This window comes from Nematostella vectensis, chromosome 4 (assembly GCF_932526225.1).
Source record: "Nematostella vectensis chromosome 4, jaNemVect1.1, whole genome shotgun sequence".
In the NCBI taxonomy this organism is placed as follows: domain Eukaryota; kingdom Metazoa; phylum Cnidaria; class Anthozoa; order Actiniaria; family Edwardsiidae; genus Nematostella; species Nematostella vectensis.
The window spans coordinates 6,062,225-6,077,446 of record NC_064037.1 but is presented as its reverse complement, the minus strand read 5'-3'; the positions used below and the strand labels follow the sequence as shown (position 1 = coordinate 6,077,446).

The 15,222-nt window shown below is 41.8% G+C and overlaps 3 protein-coding genes and 1 long non-coding RNA gene across 4 annotated transcripts; 2 read left to right on the top strand and 2 right to left on the bottom strand.

The window, feature by feature from the left end:
* The first annotated feature begins 354 nt into the window (after positions 1 to 354).
* On the top strand, positions 355 to 5,896 carry LOC5509289 (28S ribosomal protein S23, mitochondrial-like). Its single transcript, XM_048726240.1, has 5 exons — positions 355 to 433; positions 517 to 672; positions 2,852 to 2,932; positions 4,678 to 4,777; positions 5,123 to 5,896. The coding sequence occupies exons 1-5, from the start codon at positions 393 to 395 to the stop codon at positions 5,249 to 5,251; spliced, it is 507 nt and encodes a 168-aa protein (XP_048582197.1). The 5' UTR covers positions 355 to 392; the 3' UTR covers positions 5,252 to 5,896.
* Positions 717 to 2,465, top strand: LOC125561801. The gene is made up of 2 exons (XR_007307500.1): positions 717 to 937; positions 1,084 to 2,465. It is a non-coding gene; the product is annotated as an uncharacterized LOC125561801 (long non-coding RNA).
* A 1,464-nt stretch (positions 5,897 to 7,360) lies between the features above and the next one.
* Positions 7,361 to 14,727, bottom strand: LOC5509284 (N-acylglucosamine 2-epimerase). Its single transcript, XM_001629803.3, has 8 exons — positions 14,571 to 14,727; positions 13,666 to 13,808; positions 11,039 to 11,190; positions 10,702 to 10,871; positions 9,852 to 10,076; positions 8,015 to 8,404; positions 7,553 to 7,640; positions 7,361 to 7,476 (listed from the first exon to the last, which is right to left on the bottom strand). The coding sequence occupies exons 2-8, from the start codon at positions 13,767 to 13,769 to the stop codon at positions 7,367 to 7,369; spliced, it is 1,239 nt and encodes a 412-aa protein (XP_001629853.2). The 5' UTR covers positions 13,770 to 13,808; positions 14,571 to 14,727; the 3' UTR covers positions 7,361 to 7,366.
* LOC5500105 lies at positions 11,478 to 12,923 on the bottom strand. The gene is given in 2 exon segments (XM_048726239.1): positions 11,478 to 12,365; positions 12,368 to 12,923. Coding segments are annotated over 2 exon segments (1,092 nt in total). The 5' UTR covers positions 12,855 to 12,923; the 3' UTR covers positions 11,478 to 11,760.
* Positions 14,728 to 15,222: the final 495 nt, after the last annotated feature.

The following is a 15,222-nucleotide window of genomic DNA, read 5'->3' as shown; positions in this document are numbered from 1 at the left end:
CTATTCACTTAGCTGCTTTCATCATCCTATGAAGGCATGCATGCCACATTACAGGTGAATACCTAGAAAATGCTGACAGGGATCCAAACCCATATGTACACTCCTGCATTATAGTATCAGACTTCCTCAGCCCCCACTGGAAGAATCAAGTGTGTATTTTTATGTGTCGAGCTGTGACAGGCCTTTGGGGGAGAGGCAGCCACGCCTCTACTGCTCGTTTTTTTAAAAGAAAATATTGGGGGGGGGGGGGGGTAGGCGTGCCTGCTATGTCCCTCGATGGATTACACCTTTGGGTTACCTGTGGTCTTTTGTGAAATACTTGGGCTGCCTGTGATTTGCTTATCAAAGATGGCGGCGGCAGTGAGAGGCTAACAAACAGAATTCACCTAAAAATGACTGGTTCTCGACATCTCCGCGGGACGGTTTTATCCCGGTAAGTAGTACCTCTGGAGGAAATACAAAACTTTAAGTCATGTATTTAATTATAGCTCCAAATTACGTATTTATTTCCGACAGAGTACGCAATTTGCTTCGTTCTGGTGCACTTACGCGGAAACCGGTTTGGTACGAAGTTGTTGAGGCATTCCCACCTATTGTAGAGACCAAGATAAACAGGAGAGCCGAGTCCGGACGAGTAGCCAAAATTGAATATCCAGAAGACTTCTTCAGAAGGTTAGTAATCAGGCCCGTACGCAGGATTTTTCTTGGGGGGGTGGGGGGGGGGGGGTAAAGGATGCGAAATCCAAAAAGTGGACCTAATTTTTCTGTGTGTGTGTGGGCAAGATCTCCAAAGGACGTTTATTGTCGGATTTGGCTACAATAAAGTCTGGCTGATGGATTGATGAAATACCAGAGTGATCTAACTTATACTTTTTTGTTCTGTCTACAAATAACATGTCTATCAAGAACCGAAAATGGATTTCGACCGTTGTGAGGGGTGCGTTCGCACCCCATGCACCCCCCTGGGTACGGGCCTGGTAATGTTTTTGTTAGAATGAGGCCATAGACTCATATCTGTGAGCAAAGAGTTTCTGTGGAGGGAGAAAAAACAGATAAAACTCTTGAAGTAAATGAGAAAAGCAGGTAACTCAACTCACGTTGACACCAGGAATCGAACACAGAAACCCAGTGGTGAGACCAAGTGATGAGAGGCACTACAGAGCGCTGCTGTGCCAACTGTGTCACCCATGCTTTCAATAATCGCCCTCCATAAATATAGCAGCAAGCATTCTAGGGGGGCTGCATTGTACACCGAATTTCACAAAAGTTTGTCAGTGCAAATAACTTTATGGGTACGAATTATTTGTAAAATTAAAGGTTTAGAAAAAGTCCAGCAATATCAAAGCCAAACAGTTTTTTTATTTATCCATATTTTTCATAGAATAATAAGACTCCTGGTTACTTTGTAGTTGTAGAAGTGCCAATTGATAATTGCCATTTGTGCTGGCAACATTTTTTGAAATAGGTGAATGTGCAAAAAGGCCCTGGCAAAACAACACAATATTGATAGCTCCAGCATGTGCTGCTGACAATAAAACCACTGTCGTGTTTCGAACTTGGATTTATTGTACTCTGTTTTACATTTTTTTTTTGTCGGCTTTTATGCTGGTCAAGTGTGCTATTTCACACCTCGTATCTCAACTATTTTGATTTAACAATACCCTGGGTACCAGAGGCTCGAGCTTTGTTTGTTTACTATGCGCCCTTTACTGACTACAAGAAGTGAAGCGACGAGACTCTGGGGTGTCTGATAGGGTTTGCTCCTTGAATACAGTATTTTCTGATTGGCTGGGTTTTTTTTACGTACCCGGGATGCCAATGGCTGACACATCTACTAGAATAATAATAGAAGAATCAATTTAAAAAACCCTAGCATCTTAATTTCCTGAATTAAACAGTTAAAAAAGGAACGGAAAGGAGCAATAGTAGCATTTATTGAGAGAGAGGATGTGTTTGTGGTTCTTCCAAAGGGCTGGGGAAAGTCTTGCTTCCAAGTGATACGGTCGATGTAACTACTCATCGAAACCTCTGTAGTAATCGCTGTTTGGCCCTTGAAATCCCTTGTCAAATCGCATATCAAGGAACTAGAACTTCAAGGGATAATGGCATGCAACCTCTCAAGCGATGATTTGAATGGAGGCTTGAATATCCATTTGTGTTCAAGAGTCCCAAAGCAATATGACTATTTGTAAACAGACTTTGACAGCTCTGAAAGCACATGTGCTGGAAGATGACGTTATAATTACCAAACTGTTTTTTTGAGTTTGTGTACCTGGAACTATGAAAACCTATTCGTGAGGCCAGAGTCTCGTCACTTCGCTCCTTGTAGTCAGTAAAGGGTGTGTATTAAACAAACAAAGCTCGAGACTCTGGTACCCAGGGTTATTAAACCCTTGAACCAATAATATTGGGACAATCCTATCTAAAACAATCACTCCACAATTACTTCCGGCCGCACGAAAGACTGAAAAATAACGTCATGATCACACCTTGAACTAACACTTGGCCAAAAAAGACAGAAAGAAAAAAAGGATAATTGCATTGAATATCTATACGTTTTCGTTAATGTTGCAATTTTAACATGTTCAAATTCAACACGAGTCAAGGCAAGTCGGTAGCCTAATGAAATGCAAGCTGCCACAAGTAAGAAAAATTTGCAACAACTTGTGTTGACTTGCGTTTCGTTTGGCAAGGGCCTACAATTTGTGGCTATTTCTTTAATAGGAAAAGATTGCTTTTTAGAGGTAAAAGGGATTTTTGCTCTGTTCTCCTACAGTAGCCACAGAGTAGATTCAGAGCAGTAAACACCACAAAGTACTGACAGCCAGTGTTTATTTTGTTTTTTTAAAAGGAACTTTTATAAGACATACCGCACAAATGCTCTTTTGGATATCCGAGAGAATGTCACACATGAGCCCCAAGAATCTGACAGGTACATGCTCTGTCTGTTTGATATTGAATGTGGTCTTGTTGTTCGTCTGTCTGCTTGATATTGAATGTGGTCTTATTGTTTGTCTGTGTGCTTGATATTGAATGTAGTCTTGTTGTTCGTCTATCTGACATTGAATGTGGTCTTATTGTTGGTCTGTCTGTTTGATATTGAATGTAGTCTTATTGTTGATCTGTCTGTTTGATATTTAGTATAGTCTTGTTGTTCGTCTGTCTGCTTGATATTGAATGTAGTCTTATTATCTGTCTGTCTGTTTAATATCGAATGTGGTCTTATTGTTCATCTGTCTGCTTGATATTGAATGTGGTCCTATTGTTCGTCTGTCTGTTTGATATTGAATGTGGTCTTATTGTTCGTCTGTCTGTTTGATATTGAATGTGGTCTTATTGTTCGTCTGTCTGTTTGATATTGAATGTAGTCTTGTTGTTCATCTGTGTATGTTTGATATTGAATGTGGTCCATTGTTCGTCTGTCTGTTTGATATTGAATGTAGTCTTGTTGTTCGTCTGTCTGTTTGATATTGAATGTAGTCTTGTTGTTCGTCTGTCTGTTTGATATTGAATGTGGTCTTTATTGTTTGTCTGTCTGTTTGATAGTGAATGTAGTCTTGTTGTTCGTCTGTCTGTTTGATATTGAATGTGGTCTTATTGTTTGTCTGTCTGTTTGATATTGAATGTAGTCTTATTGTTGGTCTGTCTGTTTGATATTGAATATAGTCTTGTTGTTCGTCTGTCTGCTTGATATTGAATGCAGTCTTATTATCTGTCTGTCTGTTTAATATCGAATGTGGTCTTATTGTTCATCTGTCTGCTTGATATTGAATGTGGTCTTATTGTTCGTCTGTCTGTTTGATATTGAATGTGGTCTTATTGTTCGTCTGTCTGTTTGATATTGAATGTGGTCTTATTGTTCGTCTGTCTGTTTGATATTGAATGTAGTCTTGTTGTTCGTCTGTGTATGTTTGATATTGAATGTGGTCCATTGTTCGTCTGTCTGTTTGATATTGAATGTAGTCTTGTTGTTCGTCTGTCTGTTTGATATTGAATGTGGTCTTTATTGTTTGTCTGTCTGTTTGATATTGAATGTAGTCTTGTTGTTTGTCTGTCTGTTTGATATTGAATGTGGTCTTATTGTTTGTCTGTCTGTTTGATATTGAATATGGTCTTATTGTTGGTCTGTCTGCTTGATATTGAATGTAGTCTTATTGTTGGTCTGTCTGTTTGATATTGAATGTAGTCTTGTTGTTCGTCTGTATGTTTGATATTGAATGTGGTCTTATTGTTTGTCTGTCTGCTTGATATTGAATGTAGTCTTGTTGTTCGTCTGTCTGTTTGATATTGAATGTGGTCTTATTGTTCGTCTGTCTGTTTGATATTGAATGTAGTCCTTATTGTTCGTCTATCTGACATTGAATGTGGTCTTATTGTTTGTCTGTTTGATATTGAATGTGGTCTTATTGTTTGTTTGTCTGTCTGTTTGATATTGAATGTAGTCTTATTGTTCGTCTAACTGACATTGAATGTGGTCTTATTGTTTGTCTGTTTGATATTAAATGTGGTCTTATTAATCGTCTGCCTGTTTGATATTGAATGTGGTCTTATTGTTTGTCTGTTTGATATTGAATGTGGTCTTAGTGTCTGTCTATTTGATATTTAATGTGGTCTTATTGTCTGTCTGTCTATGGTCTTATTTTCTGTGGTCTTACAGTATCGTATTGTTCGTCTCAGATTTGTTGAGAAGTGTCAGAATCTGGTTGGCCAAGGATTAAGCCGAGAGGAAGCACTGGAAGAGGTTTCACTACTTTTTGCAAAGGGGCAACTGGCCTTGGTAAAACATAACATTCACTTTGCCCATCAAATGAATAGTACTAAAAGAAACTGCAGTACAACTCACATAAATAGGCCTTTTGTTTTTTCTAAAGAAATCCCTAATATATGCAAGGTAAATTTATATGGAGGGACCTAGATAAAGAGGGACATTCACATATATATGAGTACCCCTTGTATGCAAGTCACATTCTTAATTTTTTTTTTCCAAAACTAAAATTATAACCACCTGTTCTTTTTTTTTAATGTTCTGTTTGAAACTAAATGACACAGATTGGACATTTATTCTGTTCTTGTTTGTGTTGCTAGACCTGCAGTATTGAGCCTTCCATTATATTGTTAACAGAATGACGCTGAAGAAAATGAAGCTGACACATCAACAGAAGACAAACCATCTATTGGGAATATATATGATCTTTTGAAGGAGAAAGTAATACCTGCGAAAACACCAGACAGACAGGACAACGGCAACTAACACAGGCTACACAGTCTTGCATGCCTTCCATACAGTAATACCCTTTATCTAGTCATATCCTTAGTGCTGCCATGGTAACCAACAAAGGGTGAGTTATGCTTCAAAAGACAAGATGAGGTCAAGAGAGAGGTCAACAGCAAGGCATATACACCTACTGTATTTCAAGTAATGTTGTACTTGGAGAATCTGTGTATTGGAACCCACAGTGCTTCATAGGTATCAAGTCAATGAGCAAATAAGGGAAAATATAAATCCAGGTTTCAAAAGCTGTAGAATTCTTGTTTATGTTATTAATTATGATAATTCACATGGCTTTCAGATACAAGGATTCAGCTGTTTATAGGCTACCCATGAGCCAACACGGGTTATGACCCACAGATTCTCGAGTGCAACCTTATTTGAAATAGGTCTATACCATTTTCCCTCCTCTGTGTCATAAATGGTACTTTTAAGGTTTAATCCCTGTTTTGATGTATAAAAAACATTTATAGTATAATAATTACATATAACTTAAGTGATATGCAGAACCTTCTTAGTAGGCAAAGTGAGCTCTCCACATAATGTCAGAACTTGAGACATTTAAAAAATATACTGTTCAGTTTTTACAAATATAAATAACTGGCCTTGTATCAGTATAATTTAAAACTGTGGTATTTTTTGTGATTTCTGTTTTTAGTAAGTAGGAATCCAGCTAATTATGTTATACAGTATTTTCATGCTCATTTTCATGCTCATTCAAGCAACACACGAACAAGCAACACAGGAACAAGCAACTTTATATTGCTTGTGCTTGGCTTGATGGATTTGTCTCAAAATGTCATATTTTTCTAGTTTTACTTTGATTGGTCAATGTGTGTTGTATGGTCTCCTTTCTGGTTCCTACTGTAACATGACTGTATAATATAACATACAGCCTACTACCTGTAGTGTCTGAAGGGGGCCCATGCCCCCCCCCCCCCCCCAGTTTTCTATAAAATTATAAGGAATGACCAGTGGGGGGAGGCTCTACCCCGCCGGTTTTCTAAATGGCTCTGTATCATACCAACTCCCCTAAGCTTGACTCGTGTACAGACTCATATGACCATCTAATACAGTCAAGGGTCCATATCAAGATTTCTCAGAGGGGAAGGCCTCATCCCTTAAGGATTGGGAATTCAGTGCGAAGGGGAGTGGTTTATCAGTGGTTTCCCTGTATCAGGTTGTAGGGGTCCAGTGTTACCCCTGTATCAGGTTGTAGGGGTCCAGTGTTACCCCGTATCAGGTTGTAGGGGCCCAGTGTTACCCCTGTATCAGATTGTAGGGGTCCAGTGTTACCCCTGTATCAGGTTGTAGGAGTCCAGTGTTACCCCTGTATCAGGTTGTAGGGGCCCAGTGTTACCCCTGTATCAGGTTGTAGGGGTCCAGTGTTACCCCTGTATCAGGTTGTAGGGGTCCAGTGGTACCCCTGTATCAGGTTGTAGGGGTCCAGTGGTACCCCTGTATCAGCTCAAAGGAGTTTTGAGAATTTCAGCAGCTCCAAAATATCAGTCCGAAGGGGAGTAAGGGGTCACCGGTCCCCATGTAACAGTCTAAAGTCTCCCTCTATCCGAACAAAGGGTAGTGGGGGTTCAGTGGTCCCCCTGTATCAAGCTGAAGGGGAGTGGAGAATTTCAGCAGCTCCAAAATATCATTCCGAAAGGGAGTAAGGAGTCACCTGTCCCCATGTAACAGTCTAAAGTCTCCCTCTATCAGAACAAAGGGTAGTGGGGGTTTAGTGGTCCCCCTGTATCAAGCTGAAGGGGAGTGGAGAATTTCAGCAGCTCCAAAATATCAGTCCGAAAGGGAGTAAGGAGTCACCTGTCCCCATGTAACAGTCTAAAGTCTCCCTCTATCAGAACAAAGGGGAGTGGGGGTTCAGTGGTCCCCCTGTATTAAGCTGAAGGGGAGTGTAGAATTTCAGCAGCTCCAAAATATCAGTCCGAAAGGGAGTAACGGGTCACCGGTCCCCATGTAACAGTCTAAAGTCTCCCCCTATCAGAACAAAGGGTAGTGGGGCTCAAGTGGCCTCCCTGTATAAGTCCAAAGGGGAGTGGGGATCACCCATGTACCTGCTGCTGGATGGTCCATGTATCAGTGTCATATAACTTTTATTTTTATCACTGGTGACTGTCTTGGACCATTATTTTTTAACAGACTTTTTAACATCTTTATGCACATGTGAAGGCAACGTGGCAGATGGAAACATCCTGTAGATAGAATAAATCAGTTACTGTGTGTACATGTACTGGTATGAAGGTGCAGTTCTGAGCTGCTTTGAGGTACCTTTGTATGGACCTCCTTTGAATGAATGTGTCGGATCTCCTTGTCTGTCTAGATACCCCCACCACTCACCAAACTCTGGATCTGAAAACTGAGAAGTGCACAATACGTGATGATAATCATCATTTAGATAGTAAAGTCACCATAAGAAAGGAGTCGTAAGGGGGGCACGAAAACCGCAAACCCGCACAGAAAATCGCATCGGAGTTTAGTGAACAAAGGAGGAAACCGCTTTTTTTACGAAACCGCAAGACCGCACCAAAATACTACCAAAACCAAAAAAAACGCAATAGTTTTAAGACAAAACCTTTACGCCCCCTCCATAAGATACATGATATTAGTGATGTGGTGATTATAACATGTATGAGGTGCGTAGAACACAAATGCATTCGATCACTGCCTACGAATAACAGAAACGCAAAACAAAATATTGATCAAAACAACACAAAAAGGGTGTCAATTTACCTTGCCGAAGCTATATTCGAACACCTGATCAAACATATCCAGTAAGCTGGCCTTTCCAGTCTCTTGGTACGCCATCAAGAGCGCGATCAAAGCTTCGGAATGAACCCACCATAACTTCATATTCCACTCTAGAGGTACGGGCGACAGACCATCGACGTCGAGGAAATAAAAGATCCCGCCAAAATCCTTGTCCCAGCCCTGATCGAACGGGTCCACAATGAATCTTTGAATGGCCGTTTTAGAGAGGGTCTTGTCCGCAGTTTTAATTGCCCTCTGAAGCAAGAACCAGCCAGCCTCGATCGCATGGCCCGGGTTCATCAGGCGGCCTTGGTACCCAGGTAGCTGGGTCCCATCTGGCGAAACATTCTCGAGAATCGCTTTTCCATCCCTCTGAAATAAGGGATATACAATAAATCAGAGATACACCTTTTAAAAACGGAAAGATAGAACCTAAGGGTACTCAGCTTACTCCATAATTCCTAAGACTTTCCTGCGAACTCTAAATCTTAATTGACAAACTGCATAATGTCGCAGGGTTTTATTATAGAGATTACCGTAAACGGAGTTGGGATTTAAGCTCAGGAACGGAAACGGCAAACAACGGCCAGAAAAATTGGATCAGTCATGGTTTTAGTAATATGTTGTCCCGGCGCGTACCCAGGATTAGCTGAGAGGGGTGCGCAGTCATAGGTAACATGGAAAAAGCCTAGTATTTGAAGATTCCTTAACACATTGACCCCTCAACCGGCCTGTACCGGCTTTGGGAAGTACCCACAACCCAAAAAATTCATAAATGCAAACTAAACACAACAAGATGAAGATACTGAGGCATCAGTCTAAGGGATAAATGGTCTTGAAGATATGCATCCAACCAAGGTGTTGGCAACTACTCTTAAGCCAAATAATAGCACAGGTTCTTTGACAAATTTCAAATCGAACAAGGAAAGAAAAGCAGAATCACCCCTCTCAATAAAACGCTCAAAATACAACACAAGGGAGAGAGATCAGCAAACACAGCTCAAGACACAAATAGATGCCTTTATTCTGATCCTCCAGGTTCATTTCCATGGCCTCAAAACACAATGTCCACGCCTTGAAGGCTTGTAAAACCACGAAGATGCCTTTACGGATTGAAAAGCATTCTGGGAGATCCAAGGAAAATTTCACGAGGGGAGGGCCAGTCAACACTCCTCTCCCCAAAGTCGATGGTTTTTTATAAGTCTTTTCACCCCGAAGCCAAACAAATCAATTCCAGGTCATACAGACCCAGAATAGCAGTGTAAACAATTTTGCAATCAATTTGGTTTCAGAAAAGACAGCAATTAGGAGAGCTGTGGTGATTCATTAGAGAATTATTTTCTCATCCAGGCAAAGCCAAACAAGAAAAAATCATCGTGAATCCACCTTTGCTTGCAAATATCCATAAGCAAAGCATTCAATTATGCCCCAAAAGACTTTATGATGTCCTGAGACACTCTCCTAATATGCTCATAGCTGTATTTTTGATGAAAAATACAAGCAACCACCAACTTGTGCTTGCTTTAGCACAACGACGAGGGATTAAAAGTGGGCACCGCAAAGCACTGTTGGAAAGCTTGGATACCGCTGACTAGGTGCAGCTGTGTTTGACTTTGACGGGCTGTATAAAACCCAGAATAGGGGGGGAGGTATCTGTTTTCAGTCTGTTTTTTGTAAATTCAGCTAAAAAATAGCCAGGAGTCAATGGGTTAATAATAAATGACCTATTTTTTGGCCGCCAAAGGGGGTGCGCGCGCACCCTGCCTACGCGCCTGTTGTCATTGGCTTACACTTGGAAGGCTTTCCTCATAGCGCATACCTGAACATGCTGTAGTATCTGTTGAGTAGCCCAGTCCTCGTGCACGGCGTAATCTGACCGCAGGGCCTGGTTACCAGCACACACGTTATCAATGACGCAGAGCATCATCATAGGTACAGCCATAGAGTTGACTGGCTTATCGCCCGCAAGCTTGGTCAGGCCTAGATCTGAGTCATCAACGCGTGCCCAGTGAATTAGTCTGGATAACATAGACTCGCCTTCAACCTAGAAGAAAGATGAGCAGCTAGTACATTTCTCTTTTCTACGATTTTTGTTAATTTTGTAGCGCCTTCGTAAGTTCAAGTGGTAGACTAACAGGGCCGTAGTAGGGGGTGGGGTAACAGGGCCGTAGTAGGGGGTGGGGGTAACAGGGCCGTAGTACGCGGTGGGGGTAACAGGGCCGTAGTAGGGGTGGGGCACTGGGATCACGTGCCCCGCCCCCCAAAAATAGATTCTTCAACATTTTAAGGAAGTGACCAGTAGGGACATGGCAGTGCCCCCTAATGTTTTCATAATGCTTCTGTATCGTGCCCACAATAATTCGAGGCATGCTACGGCTATGACTAACATTAATCTCTTTTTTTTTAATTCAGGGATTGCCAGTTGCAAGCTTGTTCTTGCAACGGAAACGGTTAGCTAGCTAGTTGGTAGCTCGTCTTATTTCCAGTGTTAAGCGGTCAATGATTACCACCCCTTGTCGTATCGTGGTAACTTACTGCCGAGGGAGCCTGGGTGACGGGCGCATTCGGAAATTAAAGTGCCCGCGACTCTCACCACGGGCGAGTTCTGCGTTCAAATCCCGGATCTGACAACTCCTTGTTTTGTATCTTCATAGAACTCAAGAACTTACAGTGTATTTCAAATTCCCTGTTGCCCTGCCCAGCTCCGCCATAGCCATTGCGTAAAAACATTCTGTGAACAACTTCCTTTGGATCTTGAAAGGCTTGCCTTCTCTCGTAACTTGGAAATAACAGCGGCCATCCTCCGAGCGCTTGAGGTGCTTCATAATGAATTCGCCACCTGTGCACGCAGAGAGGAGACGTTACTAGAGAACCTTTCGGGATACCAAATGCTAGCCCTATAATTCCTATGCACTTAGACACATTGAATATCATAAGAAGACAGGAGAGGGATCCCAAAGAGAGCCTCGGTGTTCAAATAATACGACATGGTCAAGCCTGCTTTACCTGAAATAGCGTCTTGTAGCACGTTATCTTTGTGATATTTCTCCGTCTCGTTGTAAAGTTTGCAGTACATCCACACTTGCCTTGCCTGAAGCCATCCGTACTTGTCCGTATCATACACTTTGCCGTCACGCCCGACGCAATTGAAAAAACCGCTAAATGGCAAAAAAAACACGCTGTTATTTCAGGGACACGTTATCCTGCGTAGCGTAAAGGAGACCAGCTGAGCGCGCGTGAAGTGTAGAACTACTAGTAAAGGAATGGTCCATTCTTAGCGTGCGTATATCCAGTTCTGGAAGCACGCGCATAGTTTAGAGAGCACGATGGTGGCGTAAGAGTCGCACCAGGCGCAGCCGAGTGCTACGCTAGCTGCCAGAGTGCTCTCTAAACTATGCAAGTGCTTCCAGAACTGGATATACGCACGCTAAGTATGGACCATTGCTTTTATAACATAGCAAAGAGCGAAAATTTAATTTCTGAAAAAGTGATTACATAACCATCGTGCGTGCGCAGACACACGTGCTCAACACACTGGCAAAATCTTTATTACGGGATTTCGAGAACACTTCTCTCTACAACATATGACAATCCAAGAGTCCAATCTTACGGGTAACCTACTACTACTGAGTAGAAAATGGAAAGAACAGTCTTTAAAATGTTTCTACAACAATTTTTCCAAACCAAGATTGCTAAAGCTTTTACGGGGTTACACTTGTGGTTCGATTTCAGTGATCACTTTTTGCCATCACAACCTGCACATTTTGGATTGTGCAGTTACTGAACAAGGATCCAAATGGCATTCCTTGGCTCTTGGTAACATCAACGACCACATTATTTTGCTGGACAGCCGTCGAAAGACTCACTGCTGCTTGTTGAGGATTCATCGGGACTACGGACTGTCCTGAGGTCCAACTGCGTGAAATAACATCGGAGCAATTGTGAAGCTGCTGTGTGGACGGCCGTGTGTTGTAGTGCGGCAAGCTTTGCTCGTTTCTATGACCAGAAATGGCCATAATATGGCGGTTTGGAACTCCAGCATTAGACATCAAAGTTATTGCAGTGGCTCTGACACAGTGGTTTGTGTGTTGACGTGAGAGGTTTGCTTCACGGCTTATCTCTTTCATCATACCGTCCAGTTTGTTTACTCCGACAGGCTTGTTGTCAAACCACACGTCATCGTCGGGACGCCAGCATTTCGTTGGAAACTGGAAAAATGTTTCACATTTGGGATTCAGTTTCGAAATATACAATTGAAAAGATTTGAATCCATCATATGGGTGGTCTGTCTCGTACATTCGGGCTTGTTTCTATGAACTCGCGGTGTCGTTCATCCTCCAGGATCGTTTTTTGTCGCTTCGTCGTGCGACATAGTTACGGAGCGCCGGCCGCTTGCATCTTCTTCAAACAGGAAGCTTGTTTTTTTTTTCAACGCTCGCTGACCCTCTCTACCTCTTCTACAAAAGTGCAGGACCACGTGGAACAACATATTTCTTAGGAGACTGGATGGGGTATCCGGAGAAAGTGCTTTGAAAGTTTTGAGCTTTTTTAGGTCTTCATCCTCGATGGCGGGTTTGTGCTTGGTGTTCTCAAGGCCATTTCTCTTCATCTGTACAAGCTGAGCATCCAGCATCTCGTTTGACCGCTTGAATCTAGGGTCGGTAGACAGCTTAAGGCTTCTCGACAAGGGTGGCTGGTTGAGATGGCGTTCAATGGCATGCCGAAAGCCGAGTAGTGTCTTCTTGCTGTACATTTCTCCGTTTATTTTTCTTGCTTCAGCGTAAAAACGACGGAGGTTTCTATCAAGTTGTCCAAGGCTCATGTCTTCTAAAGGAGCACGTATTTGTTTTTCCTTGCACCAAGCTGTAACTATACAGGAAAAAGGTTAGAATTGATTATTTGTTTATAATAAATCCAAAAAGTTCGCAAAACTGTTTCATTGGTGTTGTTGTTGTCACTATCACTATTACTGTTACTATTTAGTAATTTTACGGCAATTCTTAACAATTATCCTTTCAAATTGCACAATTCTTAATAATGTTTTAATTCAAATATATAGCACCGTACCTTTAAATGTGGAGAAATACTAGTTTGTTGTCTTTTTTGTCTTTTCTGATTGTTCTCCGACAAAATGCTTTCCTTTTCCGACAGATTTGCAAATCGGCGACTTTCGCTCTCTACAAACATTGCCATTGGTACAACATTTCCCTTTTTTCAAGGGAAAAACACGGGAAATATGCGTCCTTATTCATCATATGTAGAAAGATGCAGATCAAAAAAGAAGTATAAAGGTTGTAGAGTTACCGAAAAGTCGCTACTAGTATTTATCTGGCGAACTTTTTTTTGTCAGCAATGATTTTTTTGTTTTATGGTATATCTCTATGGTATATCCATTTCTTGTTCATAGAAAATTAGCCAATCAGTGCGCGTGTTAGAATGTAGCTATGTTATAATAGGCGTTTGTTGGTGTTTCCGCGACGAAAACCCCGCTTTCCCGTGTTTTGGGCGGCATCTTGGATTTTAGGCCGCGAGCGAGCTGGATGCGAGGCCTGACCCTTTTAAAGGGGTTTTTTCACTTGGTATTTTGATAGGATGTCAAGGTGGCGGCCGACAGAAACTCTTTAATTAATTACCCGAATGACATATCAGGCGAATGGGTGATCCAGAAGTCCATAGCCCTGTCCAGCTCCCTCTCCATTCTGTCTAGATAAAACTGCAATTTCTTCTTACTTGACATCTCTTCTCGAGATAGTTGTGTGTAGCAGCCCTTAGCTAGCTATTGATGATAAAATGAAATTCATCAGCGAACTCTCACAAAGTAGTGACCAAGGCAAGGTTTGCAGCTGACACGTTCTGACAAAATGACTGACATATTGTAATAAATTACACATTCTAATAGCTGACGTACGCTGTAATAACTATAACACTGTTTAAAAAAGCTCTTAAAATATCTGAGGATGCACTTTATATGATAGATCAGAGTGGATCAACAATTAGAATTTAGAAGAAGTGTTTTCTTTTTTTGGGGGGGGAGGGGGGGGCGAATTTTCCCACCTCAGAAATACCCGACCCTGATTTTCTTACACACAAAAATGCCCCCCCCCCCCCAACAATTCCGAAGACGGAATTAAACGCACGAGAATATTAACTAGAGTTATCCTTGTTAGAGAAAGGAACCATTGCGTTACACTCGGCAAAGTAGTGACAGGTTGTGTGACATGTCTCCAGAGTGGAATTTAATTTGGATGTGCTGACCTAAGGTTGTAGATTTTAGCGGAGTTAAAAGGAGACTTATTGACTTTGGCAGATGTAGTGGCTTTCAGAGGGTCCCAGAGGCTTTAAGCAAGCTCCTCTGAGCAGTCTCTAAGACACATGGCTTCGTGTTTTGATATTTTAATTATTTCAATGGTTGCTGGCGGCTCAAGTGAGATTTCAACAGAGCGCCATGCGCAGATTTAACCAGCACAAAGTTTAAACTTACGTATAAGGTCAATCGTATGGGTAAAGGATGCTAGATTTATGATTTCATATAACCTACCTTGCCAACCAAACTATAGAAGGAGGCTTATTATTCGCCGTTTCGATTTCCAACTCAGAGCAAAGAATCCAGGTATGCCATCACATCATCACCCACAGGAAACCCAAAAAGAACGTAAGCTAATATTCTACTTTGGCAGGCGGTTTGTGTTTTATTGCGATAAAAAAAAACAGCATTTTCTATCTACCATAGAAAAACCAAACATAGTGGGAAGAATCGCTGGTAACTTATCTGGATTTTCTTATCAGTACTGAACAAATTGTTATTCCGGGGGGTGGCACCGAGACCGGGGCTATGCAGCACTTTTTGGATTCAAACTTCTTTCCCAGGCTTTACCCACGCGATTTGACACGTGATGACAGCTCATCAAAGTAGCCCCAGGGTTTGGTGGGTGTTGGGGTGGGGGGAGTTTTGGGGTCGTGTTAATCTCGTTCCCAGACCCCTCCTACCTTTAAGTTCGTTGGCTCAAAGGTACGTGGACTCTGGGAACGAGATTGGGCCCGCGTATTCATGCGAACACATTCATGCGCATGGGCAACTAATAATGCAGACATCCTTACTATTATCTTTTAGTCAAAAGTATCAGGAATATTGATCAATCCTTCGGCGATATTGTTATATGAGCCCCGATCCTAATAAAGATGTTGTTCGA

Bases quoted from the DNA above. Each gene is read 5' to 3' on its own strand.
- LOC5509289 (XM_048726240.1), top strand. From the start codon at position 393: ATGACTGGTTCTCGACATCTCCGCGGGACGGTTTTATCCCG. The intron at 434-516 runs GTAAGTAGTACC...TATTTCCGACAG, and splicing joins CGCGGGACGGTTTTATCCCG to AGTACGCAATTTGCTTCGTT. The intron at 4,778-5,122 runs GTAAAACATAAC...TATTGTTAACAG, and splicing joins CAAAGGGGCAACTGGCCTTG to AATGACGCTGAAGAAAATGA.
- LOC5509284 (XM_001629803.3), bottom strand. From the start codon at position 13,769: ATGTCAAGTAAGAAGAAATTGCAGTTTTATCTAGACAGAATGGAGAGG. The intron at 10,077-10,701 runs GTAAGTTCTTGA...TCTTTCTTCTAG, and splicing joins CAGGGAATTTGAAATACACT to GTTGAAGGCGAGTCTATGTT. The intron at 7,477-7,552 runs GTACCTCAAAGC...TTCTATCTACAG, and splicing joins CAAAGGAGGTCCATACAAAG to GATGTTTCCATCTGCCACGT.